General features: G+C 42.6%; 1 protein-coding gene across 3 annotated transcripts in view; it reads left to right on the forward strand.

Moving 5' to 3' along the window:
• Positions 1 to 2253: 2253 nt before the first annotated feature.
• LOC109902983 (voltage-dependent R-type calcium channel subunit alpha-1E) overlaps positions 2254 to 25162 on the forward strand; it is a 105438-nt gene continuing 82529 nt past the window's right edge. For all 3 annotated transcript variants that reach the window (XM_031785977.1, XM_031785976.1, XM_031785978.1), the window contains exons 1-2: positions 2254 to 2356; positions 3511 to 3650. In XM_031785977.1, coding sequence (XP_031641837.1) covers positions 2264 to 2356; positions 3511 to 3650 — 233 coding nt within the window. In that variant the 5' untranslated portion in view covers positions 2254 to 2263. The remainder of the gene's footprint in view (positions 2357 to 3510; positions 3651 to 25162) is intronic.

Consider the following 25162-nt stretch of genomic DNA (forward strand, 5'->3'; position numbering starts at 1 on the left):
CAGAGGAGGTCTGAGGGGCGTGGAGCTGACGCCACCCTCTGTAGCCACACCCCACCTTTAGCGTCACATTCACTGACAGCAGCAAGACTGGCAAATCACAATTGATCTGGCATTGGCACGTCACTACATTTGCCTTTTCTCTTGGTTCCTGTATTCCTGGTTGATCTATGCATCATTTTATTGCGATCATTCAAAATTATATTCGCTAATTTCTTAAGACAGCCTTGCTATTCTAGATCAAATTCCCTCAACAAGTTGTCTTCCATCAATCCAGTAACCTTTACATACATAGGATAATGGTAATATACTTTCAATCAGAAAGGTACTGGAAAGGCTACCTGTTGTGTTTCAATGTCTTTGTTTACTATTATAATCCATCTACAAGCACTATTTGGCATTTTCTCATGTTTGTTTAAAATCATGTTCCCCTCTTCAGTAACCCAGACTCAGTCACAGTGATTGGTTATTTTCCTCCGTATGTGTAATAAGGTTTGAATCCAGTCTAAAAACACAGATGCACCCTGTATCACATTCCATCTCCACTGCTATTTTTTACCTGTTTAAGAAGCGGGAGCCAGCGCAAACTTGTCAATATGACTCACACGTCCCCACGAGCCCTCATTACAAAGTCCCTTCGTGGATAAATGACACAGTTTCCTCAGAAGACAGTTCATGAATGATACAACTGAATTATACATATTGAGATAGAAAACCTTGAGGTTTCTCTGCAGCCCCATGCCTCCTCAATATAGGCTGATTATAAGATGATACTGTACATACACCTGTCCCTGGAGAAATCTCACTTCTCTCATTGGATGATATAAAAACACATGGCTTTGTGTATGTATTTAATATATTGTGTAAATGACTCTGAGTGGAGAAGAGATTTTAAACGCAAATGAAATGAATTAGGCAGGTTTGGATTGTCGGGAGGGTGGTTGCAACATGTGGGCCATCGCAATACCTCTGACTGACGCCCATTAAATGTGAGCGCTGACTTTTGGCCGAGAGGAGCCTGTTGCCGTGGATACCTCTCTCTCTCTCTATCTCTCTCTTCTCTCCTCCCCTCTCTCTGAGTGCAGTGTCAGTGCTCTTGTGTTTGAGGGGATGGAGGTAGGGTGTGGTTGTGGAGGAGTGCCCATAACAGAGAGAGCCATGGGAGTTTGGGTCCCATTTTGTGAGACAGTAATAGCTACAGTAGCACAGTTATCTATAAGTCCTGGTTGAATATAGTTTGTTCAGTGCTCCCATTAGAGCAGGCCAATAAGTATTTAAACACCGCAGAATGGTAAAGGTGTGACAGTACGGGAGCTTCTGTTTATTTAGTTCTTCAATGCTCAGACGATGAGGGGCGTCCCTGTGTGACCCTCCAGGCAGCAGCTCCAGCTGCCAGCTCTGTTTGCATTGATCTCTTTCTCTTCCTCCCTCTCTCCCCCTCTCTCTCCACTGAAGAGATTTAGGCTCCCTCGCTCTCTACCTCTTTTTTCCAAACAGCCAAAATAAATCCAGTGCCCACGCACAACATTTGAGAAATACACATCCTTGGTGTCATCTATGTGCTCCATTTAAACCTCCAACCACCAGGGGTCCCTTGGTACAAGTTGTACGCTTGTAGTAAAGTGCCCTTATTTGTAGGATCAGACTCCTGATCTTCCCACACATCCCCAGTGTGCCTATACTCGCCTCTCCTCCAGCTCTCCTACAGCTTTCAGGGTTATGGCCTGTCTCCTGCTACTGTCCCCAGCTATTGTGCACAGCAGTCTCCTGCCCCTCTCCATGGCTGGCTGGCTGGCTGGCTGGTTGGACAGCCTCAGGGCATTGTGAGGAGCTGACAGCCAGGGCCTCTGTGTGCCAGCCAGCTGTATGGAAGAGAGGAGGAGGCAGCAGCACTCTGCCAGGTGCTCAGCAGCAGGCTAGATTCACACTGGTGTGCCTGCCAATGGAGAAGTCAGAATAATAGATACATCCTGACATTCAATCAATGAGAGGGATTGTCATCAGATGTCTTAGGAGGGTGGTGTTATAGATAGGGCTGATGATACTGTCATCCTTGTCATTCTGTATGGGGATTATTAGGCCTCAGCACTCTATGATATATCTCTCTCATGGTGGGACTGAAATACTGCATTATGTTTTTGAATATCACAGGTTACTGTATTTGGAAAACTGTGCCTTTGAAATTAGATAGAAGAACAGTATTTATGTGAGGTATATTGTGACAAAGGATTCTTCCTTAACTTGTTGCTTCACTCCGTTTGAGTACATGATCTTAGCCACCATCATCGCCAACTGTATCGTACTGGCTTTGGAGCAGCACCTGCCTGGAGAGGACAAGACTCCCATGTCCAAGAGACTGGTGAGTCAACCATCTACTAATGCACTGTGTCTTTATTCAGTTATTATCAGTGGGATTCTCTAACCTTACGGAGTCTTATTTAAAAAACACTAATTACTTCAACATTTCTTCTTCACGAAGCTTGATATTTATTTAAAACCTGAAATGTTCTCCAAAGATTAAGTGGATAGTTGCAGCAAACGAGAACACAAAATCTTGTTTTACTTCTTTATAGTACATTGTTAGCTTAGAAATGAGTATTTTGTGGAAGGCATGTCCCATATTTCTGAGTTACTGTGGGCTGTTGCAGAATTGTTTATTCATGAATTCTAATTTCAGTATACCCATTAAACCAGGTCCAAACCAGGCTGTATCCTCTCAGTTCCCTACTGTCTGTGAATGCCCAACACAGAAGAGTACAAATAACTGTGTACTACTGTGACATTTATTATAAACCGGGTAGTTTGGGTCCTGGATGGTGATTTGCTGAAATAGCTTTCAGGCGTGTGTATATTTGACAATATGTCATTGGTATGATGCAAAAATACTTGTTTACTGTTTTATTTATGTTGGTAACCAGTTGATAATAGCTATAAGGCACCTCTGGGGTTTGTGGTATATGGCCAATATAACACACACCCCTTGGGCCTTATTGCTTAAATATAGCCTGCTATTATATGGGTGTTTTGGCAAGTCACAGTTATCACCTCTAGCTTGTTAGTAGCTCGTTAGTTTTACAGTTGTGTTTTACAGCTTCCTCCAGTAGAGTAAGAAACTAGCTGGATTAATTGGCTCTCATTCTATAGTTATTAGAGCCACAGCCCTCCTCTATATTATCATGCTAAGTGCATCTGAGCGCATGAGAGTGCTTACCTACCCGCTGAGAGAAAGTGTAATTAATCCTTTCCTGAGCATGTGTAAGGGTTAGAGAGAAGCTCTTGGCAAGGGCAAACAGCAATGATTAGAATATTATTGTTTGTTATGTAGTACCTATATTCAATAGGGTTATAGTATATGCATCTCCTTTTACACAGATTTCAGTTTTTTTCCAAAGTGTGATAAATATGTTCACACACACAATGTTGTTATTGTATAAGCCTCTGTTCTGTGACCTTTCATCTTAACATGGCCATTTTGTGCTCTATTTGTCTGATGTGTCCGTTTTTAATTCACAGGAAAAGACAGAGCCTTACTTCATTGGGATGTTCTGCTTTGAAGCTGGGATTAAGGTTGTGGCGTTGGGATTTGTATTCCATAAAGGATCCTACTTGAGGAACGGCTGGAACGTCATGGACTTCATTGTGGTTCTGAGTGGGTGAGTACCCTGGCCACTGAGACACTACAGGACTACTATTGCTGTATTGCATTCTGTATTACATTCTGTATTACATTCTGTATTACATTCTGTATTGCATTCTGTATTACATTCTGTATTGCATTCTCTATTACATTCTGTATTGCATTCTGTATTGCATTCTGTATTGCATTCTGTATTGCATTCTGTATTGCATTCTGTATTACATTCTGTATTACATTCTCCTGTTTTGACACCCTGTTTATGGCTGCTTCCTCAAATAAGACAGTTGTATTGCACTTGCACTAGCCTAGTTCATAAAATAGATTTTACATTTTTTTAAATTGAATGTTCGTCGATGTTACTGGTGTGTTTAATCAACTATTTTATATGTATTAGACTTTATCAGATGGATGGTTATCTGTTGTTAATTTCCTGGAAGGAGTTGAATACATTTCTGAGGCAAATATCGTGGCACATCTTCTCAGTTCTGATGCCAAGCACAAAAAAACACTGTCCATGGAATAATCCGATTTTGCGGAGGCATAGCTTTAGGGCTCTTGGTGTCGTCCACTAAAATAACACACAAGAATGCTGTTTACCTTTTACAAACAAGGAAAGGAATGAATTGTCTCGACTCCTGGAGCAAATTATTGCAGTGGTCAATGGAAAGGTTACTGCTGGTTATTTGCAGAGTGGCCTTTGATTTACAATACAATACCTAAAAGGTGTAAGGGATTCTCTTGAAAGGCTGAGGTATGGAGGATAAAGACAGTTTATGTTCGTAACAGCACTGCCTGTTAAAAACAGGGGGGGCAACGCTGGTTACACACATACGTTCACAGATTAAATATTAATCCATTCCAAAGTGCAAAAGTACAAAGTGTGGCAAGGCTCTTACAGAATTGTACATGTTTCTCTGCGTTTCCTTATTAATGTGTGCAGGCTCACAGTGCTGAATGAGGCCCAGCCATCTGCTGAAAGGAGGAGAGGAAAAGAAGGAGAGGAGAGAGGGATGAGGTGGTGAGAGAGGGGTGTCAGACTGGGGCTGTGGAGCTCATTTTGGCATATTTAACAAAAGGCTTGTAACTTAGAATGAATTTGTACCACACTATAGGTCCAATGAATAAGTCCTATGAGTTATTTTCAGAATAACCAGAGCATATAACCAGCACTCTATTATGGTCAGTAAAAATGTAAATTGGCTCTAATGTTGGAGCGTATGTACAGTACTAGAATCAAAAGAATCAAAGTATGTATTGTAACAGTGTCATGTTTCCTAGGAGTAGTGGGTTTGGTCTTCTAGGAGTAGTGGGTTTGGTCTTCTAGGAGTAGTGGGTTTGGTCTTCTAGGAGTAGTGGGTTTGGTCTTCTAGGAGTAGTGGGTTTGGTCTTCTAGGAGTAGTGGGTTTGGTCTTCTAGGAGTAGTGGGTTTGGTCTTCTAGGAGTAGTGGGTTTGGTCTTCTAGGAGTAGTGGGTTTGGTCTTCTAGGAGTAGTGGGTTTGGAGTCAGGAGCAGAGAGCAGAGGGTTCGGACAACCGTATTTTGTTCTGGTACAAAAGGTCACGCCAAAACACTAGGCGCATAACACTGACCGGCCCAAACACAGGACCCAAACAGTCCGGAAAAAATAGAACACAAATGCACATCCACAAACGAACAGAGGAACAATCCCGCACAAACATAGGCGGGCCTAACAGGCTTAAATAGACATAAATCAAGAAACAAAATAAGAGACAGGTGCAACCAATAAGACCAAACGAGCAGAAAAGGAAAAAGGGATCGGTGGCGGCTAGTAGACCGATGACGACTGCCGAGCGCCGCCCGAACAGGCAGGGGAGCCCCCTTCGGTGGGAGTCGTGACACACTGTGAGCAGAGCCCATCTGCTACTGCCTAATATGACAGGCTTGTGCTATAACACACTCCACATATGGCTAAAATCACACTCTTAACATGAAATGTTCCTTGCCTCCTTCCCTCTGTGCCCCATTGGAAGATCCAGCAGCCCAACATTAGTAGAACACCAGAAAACAGGTCCCAGCCGGCTCTCGGGAGAGGACTTCCCTGCCATAGTCAATGTAGTCTGGAGCCTCCCGCGGCCATTTTTGAAAATAGGCCTCCTCGGCACTGGAAAGTCATCCCCTGAGCCAAACTGGTGCTCTGTGGTCATTTGAACCGGTCATGGCCTTTAAGGTATTAAACATAACAGTGTTGTGTTTGGCCTACAGCAGGATTCAGAGTAATCACTCAGCTGGAAACTCTGGATCTTTCTGATGAGGCTTGAAATATGCTCTCTGGCTTCGAAGATCAGTGAAATACGCTTTTATGATTTTCTCATATCCACGGGGCAGAGAGTAACAGTGTTATAGTGATCAGATGTTAGGTGGCTCATTTCTGTGATGCCGTGTCCTTAAAGCTCTGATAATGTCTCCTCAACCACACTGCCCTTGACCCCCTCCTCACCCCTCCTCTCTGGCTGTGTGTCGTGATGTGTGTGTAGATGGTTGTGAGTGGAGATGTTAGACTTGTCAGATAATCCCAGCCAGGTGAGAGGAGGGTGGTCTGGCTATAGCTATTCTCTCTTCTGCATTAATTACCGCACCACAGCCCAAATTAAAGATTGGATTAAAACACAGCAAGGAGCAGATAATTCAAATTGATTGGTTTACTCCGGTTCACTTTCTCTGTAGACTCATCTGGTCTCATTTCCCCCTTAAATGACCTGTCGTGTCTAACCTTTGAGATACATGATTAACACTCTACTCAGACATTTGTCTTCTCACACTGCGTATATTGATAGTCGTACATCTTCCTTTTCAGGCTTTACTGAACATTACATTATTTTCAGGGATACAGTTGAAGTCGGAAGTTTACATCCACCTTAGCCAAATACATTTAAACTCAGTTTTTCACAATACCTGACATTTAATCCTAGTAAAAATTCCCTATCTTAGGTCAGTGAGGAACACCACTTTATTTTAAGAATGTGAAATGTCAGAATAATAGTAGAGAGAATGATTTATTTCAGCTTTTATTTCTTTCATCACATTCCCAGTGGGTCAGAAGTTTACATACACTCAATTAGTATTTGGTAGCATTGCCTTTAAATTGTTGAATTTAGGTCAAACGTTTTGGGTAGCCTTCCACAAGCTTCCCACAATAAATTGGGTGAATTTTGGCCCATTCCTCCTGACAGAGCTGGTGTAACTCAGTCAGGTTTGTAGGCCTCCTTGCTCGCACACGTTTTTTCAGTTCTGCCCACAAATTGTTTATGGGATTGAGGTCAGGGCTTTGTGATGGCCACTCCAATACCTTGACTTTGTTGTCCTTAAGCCATTTTCCAACAACTTTGGAAGTATGCTTGGGGTCATTGTCAATTTAGATGACCCATTTGTGACCAAGCTTTTCCTCACTCATGATTCCTTCCCATCTATTTTGTGAAGTGCACCAGTCCCTCATGCAGCAAAGCACCCTCACAACATGATCCTGCTACCTCCGTGCTTCACAGTTGGGATGGTGTTCTTCGGCTTGCAAGCCTCCCCCTTTTTCCTCCAAACATAACGATGGTCATTATGGCCAAACAGTTCTATTTTTGTTTCATCAGACCAGAGGACATTTCTCCAAAAAGTACGAGATTGTCCCCTGACCCACTGGAATTGCGATTCAGTGAAATAATCTGTCTGTAAACAATTGTTGGAAAAATTACTTGTGTCATGCACAAAGTAGATGTCCCAACCGACTTGCCAAAACTATAGTTTGTTAACAACAGGTTTGCGGAGTGGTTGAAAACGAGTTTTAATGACTCCAACCTAAGTGTATATAAACTTCCGACTTCAACTGTATGTGCCGGATGAGTAAATTCCAGACTCTTGATACTTGATAGACCAATATCTTGTACTTTTAATGTCAGAAAATAGTAATGTAAATTGAATATAAAATTCATATAGTGTGGGGGGAGCAGTCTGCTTCTCAGATCATTTCGCCAAATTCCTCAAGTTGCTTGGCTTACCAGGCGTACAGTATGTGTTGTTAGATGACTGTATTTGGCAGTAGTTTCTTACCTCACCTGTCAGTGACTGGCTCTTGCCAACTGATCTCAGCTTCCAGATGTGACATTCTTGCGTTTCTTTTGATTTTATTACTCTTGGTGAACCCTTTCCACTTTCCAGCACTGACCACTAGACAGGTTGACATCTGGGTCATATTTTCTCCACTTTGAATGTACAGAGAGAGTTGAATGATTCATGGACCTGGATGGTAGAAGACATCTGCTTTCTGACTGATAGTAAATCTGGGCACATATCAGCTTCCAGTCAAGCATGACATCAGTCAAGGAAGTCATCAGGTCTGGCATACAGCATGATCAGTATATTTCACATGAAATGGTCCACAGCATGAATACAGTATGCCCCGATCTCATCTTGAAAACATCCCCCTCTGTGGGGGATTTGATGTAGTCTGGAGGTAATTTGCTTGTAGGTTTCATTGGATTCATTTTGAGTATAATGAAGTGAGGTTGAGATGTTTTTTTTCTTTATTATTGTTCTGTCCACGGCAACCGTAATGTAATGCAATGAATTTCGCTCCCGCTGTTGTTCTCTCTCACAGACAATCACACTCACAATTCCGGCAGGGGTTTGCAACCTTGTTAAGAAATGAGTGAAGATTATGCGATTTGGTGGTAATAGGGGATGAGTCATCAGTATCCATTCGTTATTAATTAACAGATGTGCAGACAGCGGTCAGAGGGAAAAGGAACGGTCTAAGGACTCAACATTATATTTCTCTGCAACTTAAAGGATTTTACAGTATTGCTATTCTCTGCTGTAGCCTAAATGTATTTCACTACAAGTGAAGTGGAAGAGAAAGGGATTTTGTGCGTTCACTTGTGTTTATGTGAGAGATTTCTCCAACTGTACTCAAATGTCTTCCCACTGGGCACACCACGTAATTTCAACGTGGAAATGTGGGGAATTTTTGGTTGAGAGGTTGATAAATGGGATTTCAACCTTTATTCACCCACTCAACAAGACAGACAGAAGTGTATTGAATTCCCAAAGTGTTATCACTGCACTTTCAACCATTTAAAAGCACAACAAAGTTCAAATGAGAATACAATGTGAGATATTTTGTATTTATGTTATCACTGTGCTTCATCTAATTGCACAACTAAATGACCTGGATTGTAGTTGGGATTACATTAAAAGTGCATAGTACACGTGATCAAGGCTGTTTGAGATACTGCACAGATATTTAAATTGTGAAGATCTCCACAGACCTGCAACCTTTGAATGCTATCTTGAACATGTATGCTTTCTATGATTACATAAGAAGTTGCAGTAACCTCTATGTGGCCATGGATGAGATACACATTTTAAGGTTGACTAAAAACTGTTACATTAGTTTGTAAGATAGCCTTAACTTAAGGCTATTTACTGTATTACAAAAGTCATATTGAATAGTGTTCATGTTGACAATGCAACCAAATATCAACATTTAGAGATGTATCTACTGCTTGGATAGTTTCATCTGAGCCACTGGCTTAATCCTATTCTTTAACTTTATTTTTGGTTTAGTTAAGACTAATAGGCTATTTACTGTATCGCAAAAGTGATATTGAATTGTGTTTGGTTGTCAATGCAACCAAATATTGACATGTGAAGGAGATATACACTACTGGTCAAAAGTTTTAGAACACCTACTCATTCAAGGGTTTCTCTTTATTTTAATTTTATTTTCTACATTATAGAATAATAGTGAAGACATTAAAACTATGAAATAACACATATGGAATCATGTAGTAACCAACAAAGTGCTAAACAAATCTAAATATATTTTGTATATGAGATTCTTCAAATAGCCACACTTTGCCTTGATGACAGCTTTGCACACTTTTGGCATTCTCTCAAACAGTTTCACCTGGAATGCTTTTCCAAGGAGTTCCCACATATGCTGAGCACTTATTGGCTGCTTTTCCTTCACACTGCGGTCCAACTCATCCAAAACCATATCAATTAGGTTGAGGTCGGGGGATTGTGGAGACCAGGTCATCTGATGCAGCACTCCATCCCTCTCCTTCTTCGGAAAATAGCCCTTACACAGCCTGAAGGTGTGTTGGGTCATTGTCCTGTTGAAAAACAAATGAGCGGGCCAAACAAGATGGCATGGCGTATCGCTGCAGAATGCTGTGGTAGCCATGCTGGTTAAGTGTGCCTTGAATTCTTATTAACAAGTCACAGACAGTGGCACCAGCAATGCACCCCCACACCATCACACCTCCTCCTCCGTGCTTCATGGTGGGAACCACACTGAGACCATCCGTTCACCTACTCTGCCTCTCACAAAGACACGGCAGTTGGAACCAAAAATCTAAAATTTGAACTCATCAGACCATAGGACAGACTTCCACCGGTCTAATGTCCATTGCTCATGCTTCTTGGCACAAGCAAGTCTCTTCTTCTTATTGATGTCGTGTAGTAGTGACTTCTTTGCCGCAATTCGACCATGAAGACCTGATTCACACAGTCTCCTCTGAACAGTTGATGTTGAGATGTTTCTGTTACTTGAACACTGTCAAGCATTTATTTGGGCTGCAATTTCTGAGGCTGGTAACTCTAATGAACTTATCCTCTGCATCAGAGGTAACTCTGGGTTTTCCATTCCTGTGGTGGTCCACATGAGAGCCAGTTTCATCATAGCGCTTGCTTGTCTTTGCAACTGCACTTGAAGAAACTTTCAAAGTTCTTGACTTTAACCGTGGTCACTGACCCCCCCCCCCCCCCCACCATACCTTGTCACAACACAACTGATTGCCTCAAATGCATAAGAAGGAGCTTTACACCACTCCAGCCGATCATTGCGCATGGTGATCTTAGGCTTGTGTGCGGCTGCTCAGCCATGGAAACCCATTTTAAGAAGCTCCTGACGAATGGAGTGCTACGCGCTTCAGCACTCCCATTCTGTAAGCGTGTGTGGCCTATCACTTTGCGGCTGAGTCGTTGTTGCTCCGAGACATTTCCACTTCACAATAACAGAACTTCCAGTTGACCGCGACAGCTCTAGCTGGGTAAAATTTTTATGAAATGACTTGTTGGAAAGGTAGCATCTTAAGGACAGTGCCACGTTAAAAGTCACTGACCTCTTCAGTAAGGTCATTTTACTGTCATTGTTTGTCTATGGAGATTGCATGGCTGTGTGCTCGATTTTATACACCTGTCAGCAATGAATGTGGCTGAAATAGCCAAATCCACTAATTTGGTATGTTCACATACTTTTGCATATATAGTGTATTTTCCACATACTGTAGATTCCACGTTACAATATGTTGCAAATTACATTGAAACAACGTTGATTCAACCAGTTTGTACCCAGTGGGTTGTGTGTTTGTGTAAGCTTAATACAAGGTAAACACAGGAAGTGCAGATTTGCCTACCACACTATAGCAGTAGATTAAAAAAGACCTGATTAGTGCAGTGAATGTGAGTGGGAGGGTAAATGGATTGCCAATCAAGCCTAACGCCTGTTATCGGCCAGCTGTGGACTGTAGTGATTTAAATGCAAATACAATGTTGCTAATCTTAGGCCTGGTTACAAGTGGAAACGTCCCCAGCACCATGTAGAAGAGAAGACAAGAATCCCCCCATGTGTAATGGTATTAATTGGCACCTTGGTCCTGGTGGCACGCAGCCCCTCTATTAGACTGAGAACACAAGACACTGAGCTCCTCCCTCACAGGCCTCACTGTGACAATGGCACTGCTCTGAGTGTGTCACTGCTCTGTGTCACAGTGCCGTGCCACACTCACACTGGAAAGAGTGAGTTCATCCATATAATTCACAGTATTTAATTGTGTCTGATTACATCCATTTCTGTAACCTTGACTTGAGCTTCAGATTACTAGAATAATTGCTAGATTTAAGATCTACAGATGCCAGAATACACTGACAATATTTTGCGAAAGCAGCAGCTACTTTTCCTGGGGTCCACACAAAACATAAAACATGACACAATACATTAATAGACAAGAACAACTCAAGGACAGAACTACATCCATTTAAAAAGGCACAAGTAGCCTACATATCAGAACATACACACAAACTATCTGGGTCAAATAGGGGAGAGTCATTGTGCTTTGAGGTGTTGCTTTATCCTTTTTTTAAAACCAGGTTTGCTGTTCATTTGAGCAATATGACATGGAAGGGAGTTCCATGCAATAATGGCTCTACAGGATATAATACTGTACGCTTTCTTGATTTTTTTCTGCATTTGGGGACTGTGAAAAGACCCCTGGTGGCATTTCTGGTGGGGTAAGTGTGTGTGTCAGAGCTGTGTGTAAGTCAGTGGCGGTCGGTGCCATTTACGATGAGGGAGGATGCTACATTTTTTTAATGAACATGGCCTTATTTCTATTACAGCATATTGGATGACTGTCATTCATATTCCATTCACCTAGCTCAATGCAACATCGGTTAGGCTACTACATGATACTCACATTTTCCCTGTACCCATCATGAGGTTGCTACAACCTAGCCTACGAAGGAAAATGTACAAAAGTAGGTGCACAGGTCGCGAGAATTTTGAGTAATCAAGAAGACAGACAGTGAAACATTCAATACCACATTGCACACTCTTGCCTGAATCTAGCTGACCTAGGGTATAATCATTAGTCCAACAACATTAGTCCAAGAGTTTCTATTGGACAAATTTAGGTATGTTTATCCCCGAATTGGTGCTATGAATACACACCTGATCACATGCAAACACAGTTCACTTTCATACGAGACACATACAAACAGCTTGTTGTATTTATAATTCCTTCCTGCATCTATCTGGAAGGCAGGGTAGCCTAGTGGTTAGAGCGTTGAACTAATAACCGGAAAGTTGCAAGTTCAAATCCCCAAGCTGCCAAAGTACAAATCTGTCATTCTCCCCCTGAACAGGCAGTTAACCCACTGTTCCTAGGCTGTCATTGAAAAAAAGAATTTGTTCTTAACTGACTTGCCTAGTTAAATAAAGGTAAAATTTAAAAATCTATGCACTCTCCTCCTCTGACCTTTTCCCTTCGCTTGTGGACTTCAGTGCAGAACACATTGCTCTCTATGCCTTAGCTAGCCATTTTGTTCTACCTCCCACACATGCAGTGACCTCACCTGGTTTAAATGTTGTCTCTAGAGACAAAACCTCTCTCATCGTCACTCAATCCCTAGGTTTACCTCCACTGTATTCACATTTTACCATACCCTTATCCAACTCCTCCTCTGTTCCTCTGGTGATGTGGAGGTTAATCCAGGCCCTGCAGCGTCTATCTCCACTCCCAATCCCTAGGCGCTCTCATTTGTTGACTTCTGTAACCGTAAAAGCCTTGGTTTCATGCATGTTAACATTAGAAGCCTCCTCCCTAAATTTGTTTTATTCACTGCTTTAGCACACTCTGCCAATCCGGATGTCCTAGCCGTGTCTGAATCCGGGTTTAGGAAGGCCACCAAAAATGCTGAAATTTCCATCCGTAACTATAACATTTTCCGACAAGATAGAACTTCCGAAGGGGGCGAAGTTGCAATCTACTGCAGAGATAGCCTGCAGAGTTCTGTCATACTATCCAGGTCTGTGCACAAACAATTCAAGCTTCTACTTCAAAAAATCCACCTTTCCAGAAACAAGTCTCTCACCGTTGCCGCTTGTTAAAGACCACCTTCTGCCCCCAGCTGTGCCCTGGACACCATATGTGAATTGATTTCCCCCATCTATCTTCAGGCCTCGTACTGTTAGGTGACCTAAACTGGGACATGCTTAACACCCCGTCCGTCCTTGTGGATTTTGGAGTGTGACTGTTTGAAGGTTGTGGACAGGTGTCTTTTATACTGATAACAAGTTCAAACAGGTGCCATTCATACAGGTAACGAGTGGAGGACAGAGGAGCCTCTTAAAGAAGAAGTTACAGGTCTGTGAGAGCCAGAAATCTTGCTTGTTTGTAGGTGACCAAATACTTATTTTCCACCATAATTTGCAAATGAATTCATAAAAAATCCTACAATGTGATTTTCTGGATTTTCTTTTCTCATTTTGTCTGTCATAGTTGAAGTGTACCTATGATGAAAATTACAGGCCTCTCTCATCTTTTTAAGTGGGAGAACTTGCACAATTGGTAGCTGACTAAATACTTTTTTGCCCCACTGTATAAGTATAGTTTTATCAAAAACTTTTTAATGTTTCACTATTTTTATTTTTATGAAATTCACTGAGAAGCATGATCCTCCTCTTCCTCTTCTGGGAAGGCCCCACTGGTGTAAGTTGACTATGCAAACAATTTTGAATTTTCAACACTAATGTTTCTTATAAAAAGAAGACGTGATGCAGTCAGTCTTTCCTCAACTCTTAGCCAAGAGAGACCATCATGCATAATATTTATATCAGCCTTCTAATTACAATGAAGAGCAAGACGTGCCGCTCTGTTCGGGGCCAGCTGCAGCTTTACTAGGTCTTTCCTTGCAGCACTCGACCACACGACTGGACAATAATCAAGATAATACAAAAGTGTCTTGCTTTTTGGAGCATGTCTTTGTTACGGACAAGCCACTCCCCATCTTCACAACCATTGAATCTATACTGAACAAAATTATGAACGCAACACGCAACAATTTCAAACATTTAGCTTAGTTACAGTTCGTATAAGGAAATCAGTCAATTTAAATAAATAAACCCACGGGATCCAATCAGAATATTTTTTTTCCCCACAAAAGGGCTTTAATGGACTCCCATGTCAGAGGACTGTCTCTTGCCTCTGGAGTTTGAGGGGATGAGCCTGTCCGCTGGAGGGGCCCCTCACTCAGATATGAAAATGGGTAATGCATTCGCAAACAAGGGTGCCTATTTCGTCACATATACACTTCGGTTAATTACAAGTGAAAACTATATAGGTAATGCGTGCATATCATGAATCCTACCCTTGATATGCCCTTCTGTCACCTCGTTGTCAATGTGTTATTAATCATTAGCTAAAAGAAATGTTATTAACGTGACCATACATAATGTGTCCATAAAGAACACATACTTTTGGCTACTCACCCTTGCTCAGCATTGGGGGAAAATATGGAAGACATTTTACCTATTGCAATGTCAACCATAACAACCCAATCAATATGTCCTAACAGCTCGCAGAAACTATTAAGTCTGTTAAATCCGATTAGTGTCTTCCACCTTCTTGTTGGAAATGCCTGAGTCTCTCTCGGATGTGAACGTCCTCTCAAGGACGTGATTTCCTTCTCTTTCTGTGACTCTGCTCGCCGACAACGATCTATGGGATGGCCTGCTCTAGTCTTTCCGCTGGTGAAGGCGCCTTTCTTCTTGTGGTATACTCCACTGGGATGCCCTTGACTTCAGGTCCTCAGCCGCCTCGTCTGCATTTTTGCCGGGAATGGTTTTTGGAAGCGAATACCTTTCTCTTTAAGTATCTCACCCGCGTAGTCATGATCAAAGAACACTCGTTGGCCTTGGAATTTAACAGGCTTTTTCCTGGCTGCACGTAAGACTTTCTCTTTGATGGAGAATTTTAGGAACCGTAGTACTATGGATCTTGGTGGGACGTCGCTGGAAGGTTTTGAGGCCAGAGCTCGGTGTGGTCTCTTGATTCCCAGGTCAATGTCGTCTTCAAGTATTTCTTTGAATAGACCCTTCACAAATTTGAGTCTTTTTCTGCACCTTCTGCTACAGAATAAAGTCTAAGGTTGTTTCGACATGAAAATTTAAAATCATACAATGTGATTTTCTGGATTTTTGTTTTTAGATTCCGTCTCTCACAGTTGAAGTGTACATATGATAAAAATTACAGACCTCTACATGCTTTGTAAGTAGGAAAACTTGCAAAATCAGAAGTGTATCAAATACTTGTTCTCCCCACTGTATATGGTTGAATGATCAGTATACATGGACACACATACTTTGTTTAATGCCAGTAGCAGTTCATTGGTCATAGAAAATGGTAGAGGGTCTAGAGAGCTGCCCTGCGGTACACCACATTTTACATGTGTGACATTAGAGAAGCTTCCATCAAAGAAAAGTTATATTAGAAAGATAGCTCTGAATCCACAATATGGCAGAAGTTGAAAAACCATAACATATAGTTGAAGTCGGAAGTTTGCATACACTTAGGTTGGAGCCATTAAAACTCGTTTTTCAACCACTCCACAAATGTCTTGTTAACAAACTATAGTTTTGGCAAGTCGGTTAGGATATCTACTTTGTGCATGACACAAGTAATTTTTACAACAATTGTTTACAGACAGATTATTTCACTTATAATTCACTGTATCACAATTCCAGTGGGTCAGAAGTTTACAAACACTAAGTTGACTGTGGCTCTAACAGTTTTAGAAACTTCAGAGTGTTTTCTATCCAATGCTACCAATTATATGCATATCCTAGCTTCTGGGCCTGAGTAACAGGCAGTTTACTTTAGGCACGTCAGTCATCCGAACTTCCGAATACTGCCCCCTAGCCTTAAGAAGGTCTTACAGTCAGTTTCTTAACAGGTGCATGTTTATTAATATTTGGAAGAAGCAATTTCATAAATTCATCAAGTGCAATGTCTGGATGCTCATTATTAATCACATCAATCACATTTTTGACATCATCCACATAAGAGTCACTGCAAAATCTTTTGTATGATCTCTTATACACTATTTTAGCTTTATACACTCTTTTAGGCCCAGGTTTTGGAACTTTGTCTTTCTTGGATATAGCCACTATACTGTGGTCACTGCATCCAATGGGTATGGATACAGCTTTAGATCAAAGTTCTACAGTATTAGTAAAAATTGTGATCAATACATGTGGAGGATCTTGTTCTTGTAGTGTTTGTAAACACCCTGGTAGGTTGATTAATAACCTGAAACAGATTACAGGCAGTGGTTACAATGATAAGCTTCCTCTTAAGTGGACAGCTTGATGAAACCAGTCAATATTCAGATCCCCAAGAAAGTAGACCTCTCACATACACTATCTGTTTGTCTGTTGCCAGTTCGTATGGTTTGTCAAGTCAACCAACGTTTTGTTTCTCAGCTCCTGCTTTTCCCCAGTCTCTCTTTTCTCGCCCTCCTAGTTTTGACCATTGCCTGTCCTGACTCTGAGCCTGCCTGCCGTCTGGTGACTTTGCCCCTACTCTGGATTACCAACCCCTGCCTGCCTTGACCTGTCGTTTGCCTGCCCCTGTTGTTGTAATGAACATTGTTACTTCAACACGGTCTTACCTGAGTCTTACCTGAAACGTGATACTATCAAGCATTTCACACATATAATTTAGATACTGACTGTTATCACTTTGTGGCCTATACCAACACCCCAAAAGAGAAGGTTTTTGATGTTCCAAATGAACCTGCAACCGCAACACTTCAATAAAACTTGACATAAGATATTTTTTAAGCATTACAGGGATTTGGCTCTGAATATATACAGCAACACCTCCCCCATAAGCATTCCTTTCTCTTCGATAGGCGTTATTTCCCTGTACTGCTACTGATGTATCATCAAATGAATTATCTAAGTGAGTCTCAGAAATGGCTAATTATGAATGTTATCTGATGTTAGCAAGTTATTGATTTCATGAACCTAATTTCTAAGGCTACATATATTAAAATGGGCTATTTTCAGCCCTTTCCTGGGTAGCTTATCATAATATGGAAAAGAGCAAACAAAGCAAGAGAAAAAAATATACATTCAGCAGTCCATTAATCAGTTGGTGTGTGTAAATAAGTATGTGTGTGTGCTGCAGGGTTGAAACTACAAATCCATTGGCTTGGCTCTCTCATCCCTTCCAGGCTTTTGGGAGGGAAGGTAGACAATGAGCCTGTCATAGCGGATGTAAGCTATGTCCCCACGCGCTCTGGCAGCTTTCATGGCTGGGATAAGTTCTTTCCTCTTCTGGCGCAGAGCTTCGTGATAGTCCTCATTGAGGAAGATATGCTGTGCATTCAGAAAAGTTTTCAGACCCCTTGTCTTTTCCATTTTTTTCCCAATTTCAGCCAAATTCTAAAATTCATGAAATTGTTTTTTCCTCTCATCAATGTACACACAATACCCATTTTTTCGCTATTTATAAAAAATGTAAAACTGAAATATCACATTTACATAAGTATTCAGACCCTTTACTCAGTACTTTGTTGAAGCACCTTTGGCAACGATTACAGCCTTGAGTATTCTTGGGTATGACACTACAAGCTTTGAACACCTGTATTTGGAAAGTTTCTCCTATTATTTTCAGCAGATCCTTTCAAGCTCTGCCAGGTTAGATGGGGATTGTTGCTGCACAGCTATTATTAGGTCTCTCCAGAGATGTTCGATCAGGTTCATGTCCGGCATCTGGCTGGGCCGCTCAAGGACATTCAGACTTGTCCTGAAGCCACTCCTGCGTTGTCTAGGCTGTGTGCTTAGGGTCGTTGTCCTATTGGAAGGTGAACCTTCGCACCAGTCTGAGGTCCTGCGCTCTCTGGAGCAGGTTTTCATCATGGATCTCTCTGTACTTTGCTCTGTTCATCTTTACCTCGATCCTGTCTCCCAGTCTCTGCCGCTGAAAAACATCCCCACAGCACAGCATGATGCTGCCACCACCATGCTTCACCGTAGGGATGGTGCCAGGTTTCCTCCAGACGTGACACTTGACATTCAGGCCAGAAAATCTTGTTTCTCATGGTCTGAGAGTCTTTAGGTTCTTCTTGGCAAACTCCAAGCAGGCTGTCATGTACCTTTTATTGAGGAGTGACTTCCTTCTGGCCACTCTACCATAAAGGCCTGATTGGTGGTGTACTGCAGAGATGGTTGTCCTTCTGGATAGTTCTCCCATCTCCACAGAGGAACTCTAGAGCTCTGTCAGAGTGACCATCAGGTTCTTGGCCATCCCCTTGACGAACGCCCTTCTCCCCCGATTGCTCAGTTTGGCCAGGCGATCAGCTCTAGGAAGAGTCATGGTGGTTCCAAACTTCTTCCATTTAGGAATGATGGAGGCCACTGTGTTTTTGGGGACCAATGCTGCACAAATGTCTTGGTACCCTTCCGGGGGATCTGTGCCCCGACACAATCCTGTCTCGGAGCTGTATGGACAATTCCTCCAACCTCATGGCTTGGTTTTTGCTCTGACATGCACTGTCAACTGTGGGCCCTTATATAGACAGGTGTGTGCCTTTCCATCATGTCCAAGCAATTGAATTTACTACAGGTAATTTGTGGAAGCATCTTAAGGATGATCAATGGAAACAGAATGTACCTGAGCTCAATTTTGAGTCTCATAGCAAAGGGTCTGTTTTTTATTTGTAATATATTTGCATACATTTCAAAAAATCTGTTTTCGCTTTCTCATTATGGGGTGTTGTGTGTAGATTGCAGAGGAAAATGTTTTATTTCATTTGATTTATTTAATCAACAAAATTTTGAAAAAGTAAAGTGGTCTGAATACTTTCCAAATGCACTGTATGCTCCTCTCAAGTTCTTGGCTCTTTCCAGAACAGCTACCTTGTCCTTGAACCTCAAGAACGTGACCTCTTTCGGCCTGGGCCTGTCACCTGGGCCGGTGGTGGGTTTTCCATTTCTGTGGGTGCGCTCCACCTCAATCTGTCCACAACCATGTTGTTCTACCTTGATTATCCCTTGAGATAATCTGATTTCTCTGTCATTGTTATCATGGATTCACATACAGAACTGATGTCCTCTCCCAATGATTTACAGATTGTGTTCATTTTGCTCTTCTCCTGTTTAAACTCATCGAGCTGACCCTGGGAGATCTGCAAACTGTTCTTCAGGTCCTGGACCTCTCTGGTCAGGTCGTCTATTCTTTTATTAGTTGACTCCACCAGTATTTGGACAAAACACTTGAAGCTATATTGTTGTTGTTGTAACAACTGCTTGTATAATTATTTTTGTTAGTTTAAATTATCCTTCACCTGTAATAGAGAGACACCACTGTCCTCAACGGTGCTCCTGCCGGCTTTGGTCTTTGTCATGGTAGCAAAGTAGGTTACGCTCTTACTCCCCGCAGTTCCAGACAGGGCAGGTTGCAGGGAAGATATGAAAACAACAACAAACAGCAGAGCTCTAGACAGCCACAAGCCCGGGACAATCCACGGTCCCAGCCACAATGGCTAACCGTATCACGGGCTGCTTTCTAGCCCTCAAGAAATCCCTGCTAACTTGTTTGTTTTAAACTCTAGTCTGCGCTTTGTTCCTCTGTCTTCAGGGACATTGTGACATGAATGATTTGGACCTGCTTCACCTCCATCCAGATCTGGCTGTGTATCAGCGCTGACTTATGACCCGTGCTGCAGACTGAGACATGTATATGGCAGAGCTTTGAAAAGTGGGGCAATTCAATCCCTGACTCTAGGCAGGATTTACAGCTGTGTCTGAGAGTAGAGGAGAGGAGAGACGGATGTGACGGAGCGGGACGGTGCAGGGGTGTCCACACAGAGAGGACAGACAGACAGGACAGACAGCTATCACAGCTAGCAGGCCTATTGTTCTTCCTGGGCTTTGTAGCCAGGCAGCTATTTTAAAAAGGCTCCTAATGGGAGAGTTTCTCAGTTTCCGTCCTGTCACAGCATCAGCAAAGAAACTAGCACTGGCAGAGCCGACAGAGCCATAATGAGGGGAAGAGGAGTAAATATTGGGTGTGTCACATTTAGGAGTGAGCAGGAGGAGTTCACAGATGAGGGCTGACTGTACTTTGAGTGTGCCGTGGGTCTGGTCACAGCTCCATGAAGGAGTGACTGTGTTAATCAGACATTCAGTCTGTTGGTTCTCTTCACCATGTGATTCGGGTGCTGTGCTGATCTGTTCACACACTATTATTATCTCAGGCTGACGTAAGAGAGGGTGTTCCATGACAATGTGGCTCTGGAATGGGCTGGCCAGAGGCAATGCTTTACTGAACCTAAGGGAGGATCCCTGACAGTGTAGGCTTCTATCATTCAGCCGTCACCCACACACGCCCATGCCCACATATGCTCACACATACGCACATACGCACACACACACACACCCACATACACACTCAAACACACACACACACACACACACACACACACACCCACACACCCACACACACACACACACACACACACACACACACACACACACACACACACACACACACACACACACACACACACACACACACACACACACACACACACACACACACACACACACACACACACACACAGTCTCAAGAGTCCATCTGCTGTGTGATCCATTGATGAGTATGGACAGGGCAAGGGAGTTTGTGTCTCCTGGAGCAGTGACCATGGTGAACCTCCACTATGTCCCTCTAGTCTGGTCTGACCACCAGGGACAGCATGACAATAGACTCTGTTTGGAGGTTTCACATAATGCTTTGGGACATCCAACTGGTTCAAGGAGTAAATCATTATTTATGGACAGAAAGAGTATTATTGACCCCTTTATGTTTTTGTGTGGACTGTTGTCACTTCATTCAACAACATTATGAATTGTGTTAGAGTAGGCAATGGAGTGAACGTGTTTTATCTCTTATTTAGGATTTGTCTAGTGAATGATAATCGGATTGGTCAAGTACCCACGGTGAGCACTTGTTGCTGTGCTTCAAAGAGAGGATGAGTGGGAGAGACACAGGGAGAGATTTTAGAGAGCTGTCTGCTCCTCTCTACACAAGCGCACTGGAAAGCTTTTGAAATCAGACAAAACAGTTATGATTTTAGGGTAGTGTACATTATTACTTGTTAAAGGTTTGGTAAATTGCTGTTAAAGTGTCACAGTTTGTTATATTTGTGAGAGAGATAGGCCTCCTCCACAAACTTGAGGCATTGTTCAAGTTTTGTAAGATGGAGAGAACATTTACTTCTCTAGGAAGAAAGGGGCTGGTTCTCTGTACTGCTTCTCTATATCACAGCATGATACAAACAAGCCCCCTTACAGATATTTGAAAATGATCTGGATGTTAAAGGTTCCCGTTTCTGTCCTCTGCTCTTTGTCACCGTGTATTGGTAATGAACTAAATCAGTTTATACTGTATCCTCAGAGAGAAAGGTGAAGGCAGATTACCCACATACAGAACTGAATTATACTCCTCTTGTCTTTGCTCAGTGTCTCTATGGTCCCCTCTAAAGGATGTAGTACCCTGAACTATAATAGATATGACCAGTATATTGAATTTGATCAACCTTTCTGTTTCCCATCTGGTCTCAGTGGTCAACATATAGTACACAAAAATATCCAGCCATGTTGTAACTCTCAGAGGACTTATAGGCTATTATAAAACGGGTGGTTCGAGCCCTGAATGCTGATTGGCTGAAAGCCGTGGTATATCAGAACGTATACCACGGCTATGACACATTTGTTATTTTTACTGTTCTAATTATGTTGGTAACCAGTTTGTAGGAGCAATAAGGCACCTCAGGGGTTTGGGGTTTATGGCCAATATACCAGTGTCACGTCTACTCCCGCTCCTCCTCTCTGGCGCTCGTTGTCGCTAGTTTTCTTATCATTACGCACACCTGTCACCATCGCTACGCGCACCTGCGCCTCATGAGACTCACCTGGACTCCATCACCTTCCTGATTACCTCCCCAATAACTGTCACTCCCTTTGGTTCTTTCCTCAGATGTTATTGTTTCTGTTTATATGTTTCATGTCTGTACGATACTCGTGTTTCTTGTTTTGTTCCATGTTCGTTTATTTATAAAATTCACTCCCTGTACTTGCTTGCTGATTATTAGTGTACACTTTACAACCAGGGCTAAGGGCTGTTCTTAGGCATAATGCAACTTGACCATATACCACAACCCCTTGGGCCTTATTGCTTAAATATAGCCTGTGCTTTCAAGTGACAACACTGGGATCATGCAGTGTTAACTTCTGCAATGTTAACACCCTTTGGGCTTTGGTTGGTATATGAATTTGAGGATGCAATTTCCAACCAAATCCTACAAGACATGGAATATATTTTTTCTATGTGGGTTATTACATTTGTATGCTGCTGTAAAGAAACCAGATGGCTCTACTGTATAGTTATTCTACTGTTTGTCTTTCTATTTACCTCTTGATCAGACAAACAAAGACACCTGGCATCTGCTAAGGATAATTAATATCTATAGCAGCACAAATGATCAACCTGTGGTTTTATTCCCCGTGGTGTGGGTTTGTGGGGCAAGCAATGTTAAGGTAACTCACCATTCTCCCTTTTCCTGTAGAAATGTGTTTTGTAATTGTTTTGGAGTCACATTGTTTCACTGGGACACAAGGTATTTGCTGAACTTATCCTCAGGGAGCTTCAAGTGGCCCATTTAGGTGAAATTGCGTTTTCACTTCTGTAGGATGCCTTTTCTAACTCCTCTCTACGAAGACTACATGTTTTCATTATTGGCTGTATTGATATCCATGTTCCTCAGGATAGCTTAGATATAGTTAGGGTGTTTGACTGTGTTTGACCAAAGTGTTTGGTTTGGGGACACTGAAATCAAATGGGCCTTCCTTAGCACAGGGAGGTACAGGCTTCCTCCTGCTACACACACATCATGGCCTTTGATAGCTGCCCACTACTGGACTGTCTGAAAGGGCTGGTATCCCTGGGTGTGGATCCAGTTCCCACACATATAAAAAGTGCCCACAGACTGGGTCAATGCAAAAAAAATTACTGAACTCAGCTTCAACTTTAGTTTAGAATGTAGTGGCTTTAGGGCCTGTAGTTGTAGTATACAGTTAGCTCAGGCCCTCTGTCCAGTGGGAGATTCAGGGGTGAGGCTGGGCAAGGGCATTCCTGGGATGCATGGAGATACAGACAGAGATTATGAATGAAATTAAAGGCTCTCTGAAGTCTGCATGTGGTAGTTATGTAATGGAGGAAGAGACTAGGCATTAACTCACCCTGCTGGGTCAATATGGAGTGTAATATAGTAGAGACTTTCAGTTTAGTATTGTAGGCTACTAGGTGATACAGTAACCATTGATGTCAGATGCCTGAGAGTACAATTTTTGAGAAAACATGATTTCATCCTGGCATCCTCGTGTAACATAAGCTATTTTTCACAGCAGATGGCTGCCAGCGAGAGAATGCTCTTCCAAATACAGTATTTTGCTTAGAAACTGTCATGTGTCAAGGTTCTCTGGTACACTATAAACATATAGAGCAACATAATTAATTTAGCATATTATGTTTCAGTTTAAATTTTTATTGTCATGTGCACAAGTAGGGTGAAATGCCTTTCTTGCAAGCTCTTTCCCAACAATGCAGTAATAAATACACTATATCTCCAGAAGTATGTGGACACCCCATTCAAATGAGTTGATTTGGCTATTTCAGCCACACCCATTTCTGACAGGTGTATACAATCCAGAACACAGCCATGCAATCACCATAGACAAACATTGACAGTTGAATGGCCTTACTGAGGAGCTCAGTGACTTTGAACGTGGCACCGTCATAGGATGCCTCCTTTCCAACAAGTCAGTTCGTCAACTGTCTGCCCTACTAGAGCTGCCCAGTCAAAATGTCTAGGAGCAACAACGGCTCAGCCGCGAAGTGGTAGGCCACACAAGCTCACAGAACAGGACCGCCGAGTGCAGAACCGAGTTCCAAACTGCCTCTGGGAGCTACGTCAGCACAATAACTGATCGTCGGGAGCTTCATGAAATGGGTTTCCAAGGCCGAGCAGCCCCACACAAGCCAAATATCACCATGCGCAATGTCAAGCCTCCGCTGGTGTAAAGCTCGCCGCCATTGGACTCTAGAGGAGTAGAAACGCATTCTCTGGAGTGATGAATCCCACCTCACAATCTGGCAGTCCAACAGGACAATTTTTTAAAATTAAAAAACAACAACATTTTTACCCATTTTTCTCCCCAATTTCGTGGTATCCAATTGTTTTAGTAGCTACTATCTTGTCTCATCGCTACAACTCCCGTACGGGCTCGGGAGGGATGAAGGTTGAAGGTCATGCGTCCTCCGATACACAACCCAACCAAGCCGCACTGATTCTTAAGACAGCGCGCATCCAACCCGAAAGCCAGCCGCACCAATGTGTCAGAGGAAACACTGTGCACCTGGCAACCTTGGTTAGCGTGGCAACCTTGGTTAGCATTGTCATTTTTCAGCATGACAATGCCCCCGTGCACAAAGAGTGGTCCATACAGAAGTTTGTCGAGATTGGTGTGGAAGACCCCTCAGGAAACTAAAAAGATTTGGTATGGGTACTCAGATCCTCAAAAGGTTCTACAGCTGCAACATCGAGAGCTGGTTGCATCACTGCCTTGTACGGCAACTGCTCGGCCTCCAACCGCAAGGCACTACAGAGGGTAGTGCGTACGGCCGGGTACATCACTGTGGCTAAGCTGCCTGTCATTCAGGACCTCTACACCAGGTAGTGTCAGAGGAAGGCCCTAAAAATTGTCAAAGACCCCAGTCATAGACTGTTCTCTCTACTACCGCATGGCAAGTGGTACCGGAGCGCCAAGTCTAGGACCAAAGGGCTTTTCAACAGTTTTTACCCCCAAGCCATAAGACTCATGAACAGGTAATC

This window comes from Oncorhynchus kisutch, linkage group LG13 (assembly GCF_002021735.2).
Source record: "Oncorhynchus kisutch isolate 150728-3 linkage group LG13, Okis_V2, whole genome shotgun sequence".
NCBI lineage: Eukaryota > Metazoa > Chordata > Actinopteri > Salmoniformes > Salmonidae > Oncorhynchus > Oncorhynchus kisutch.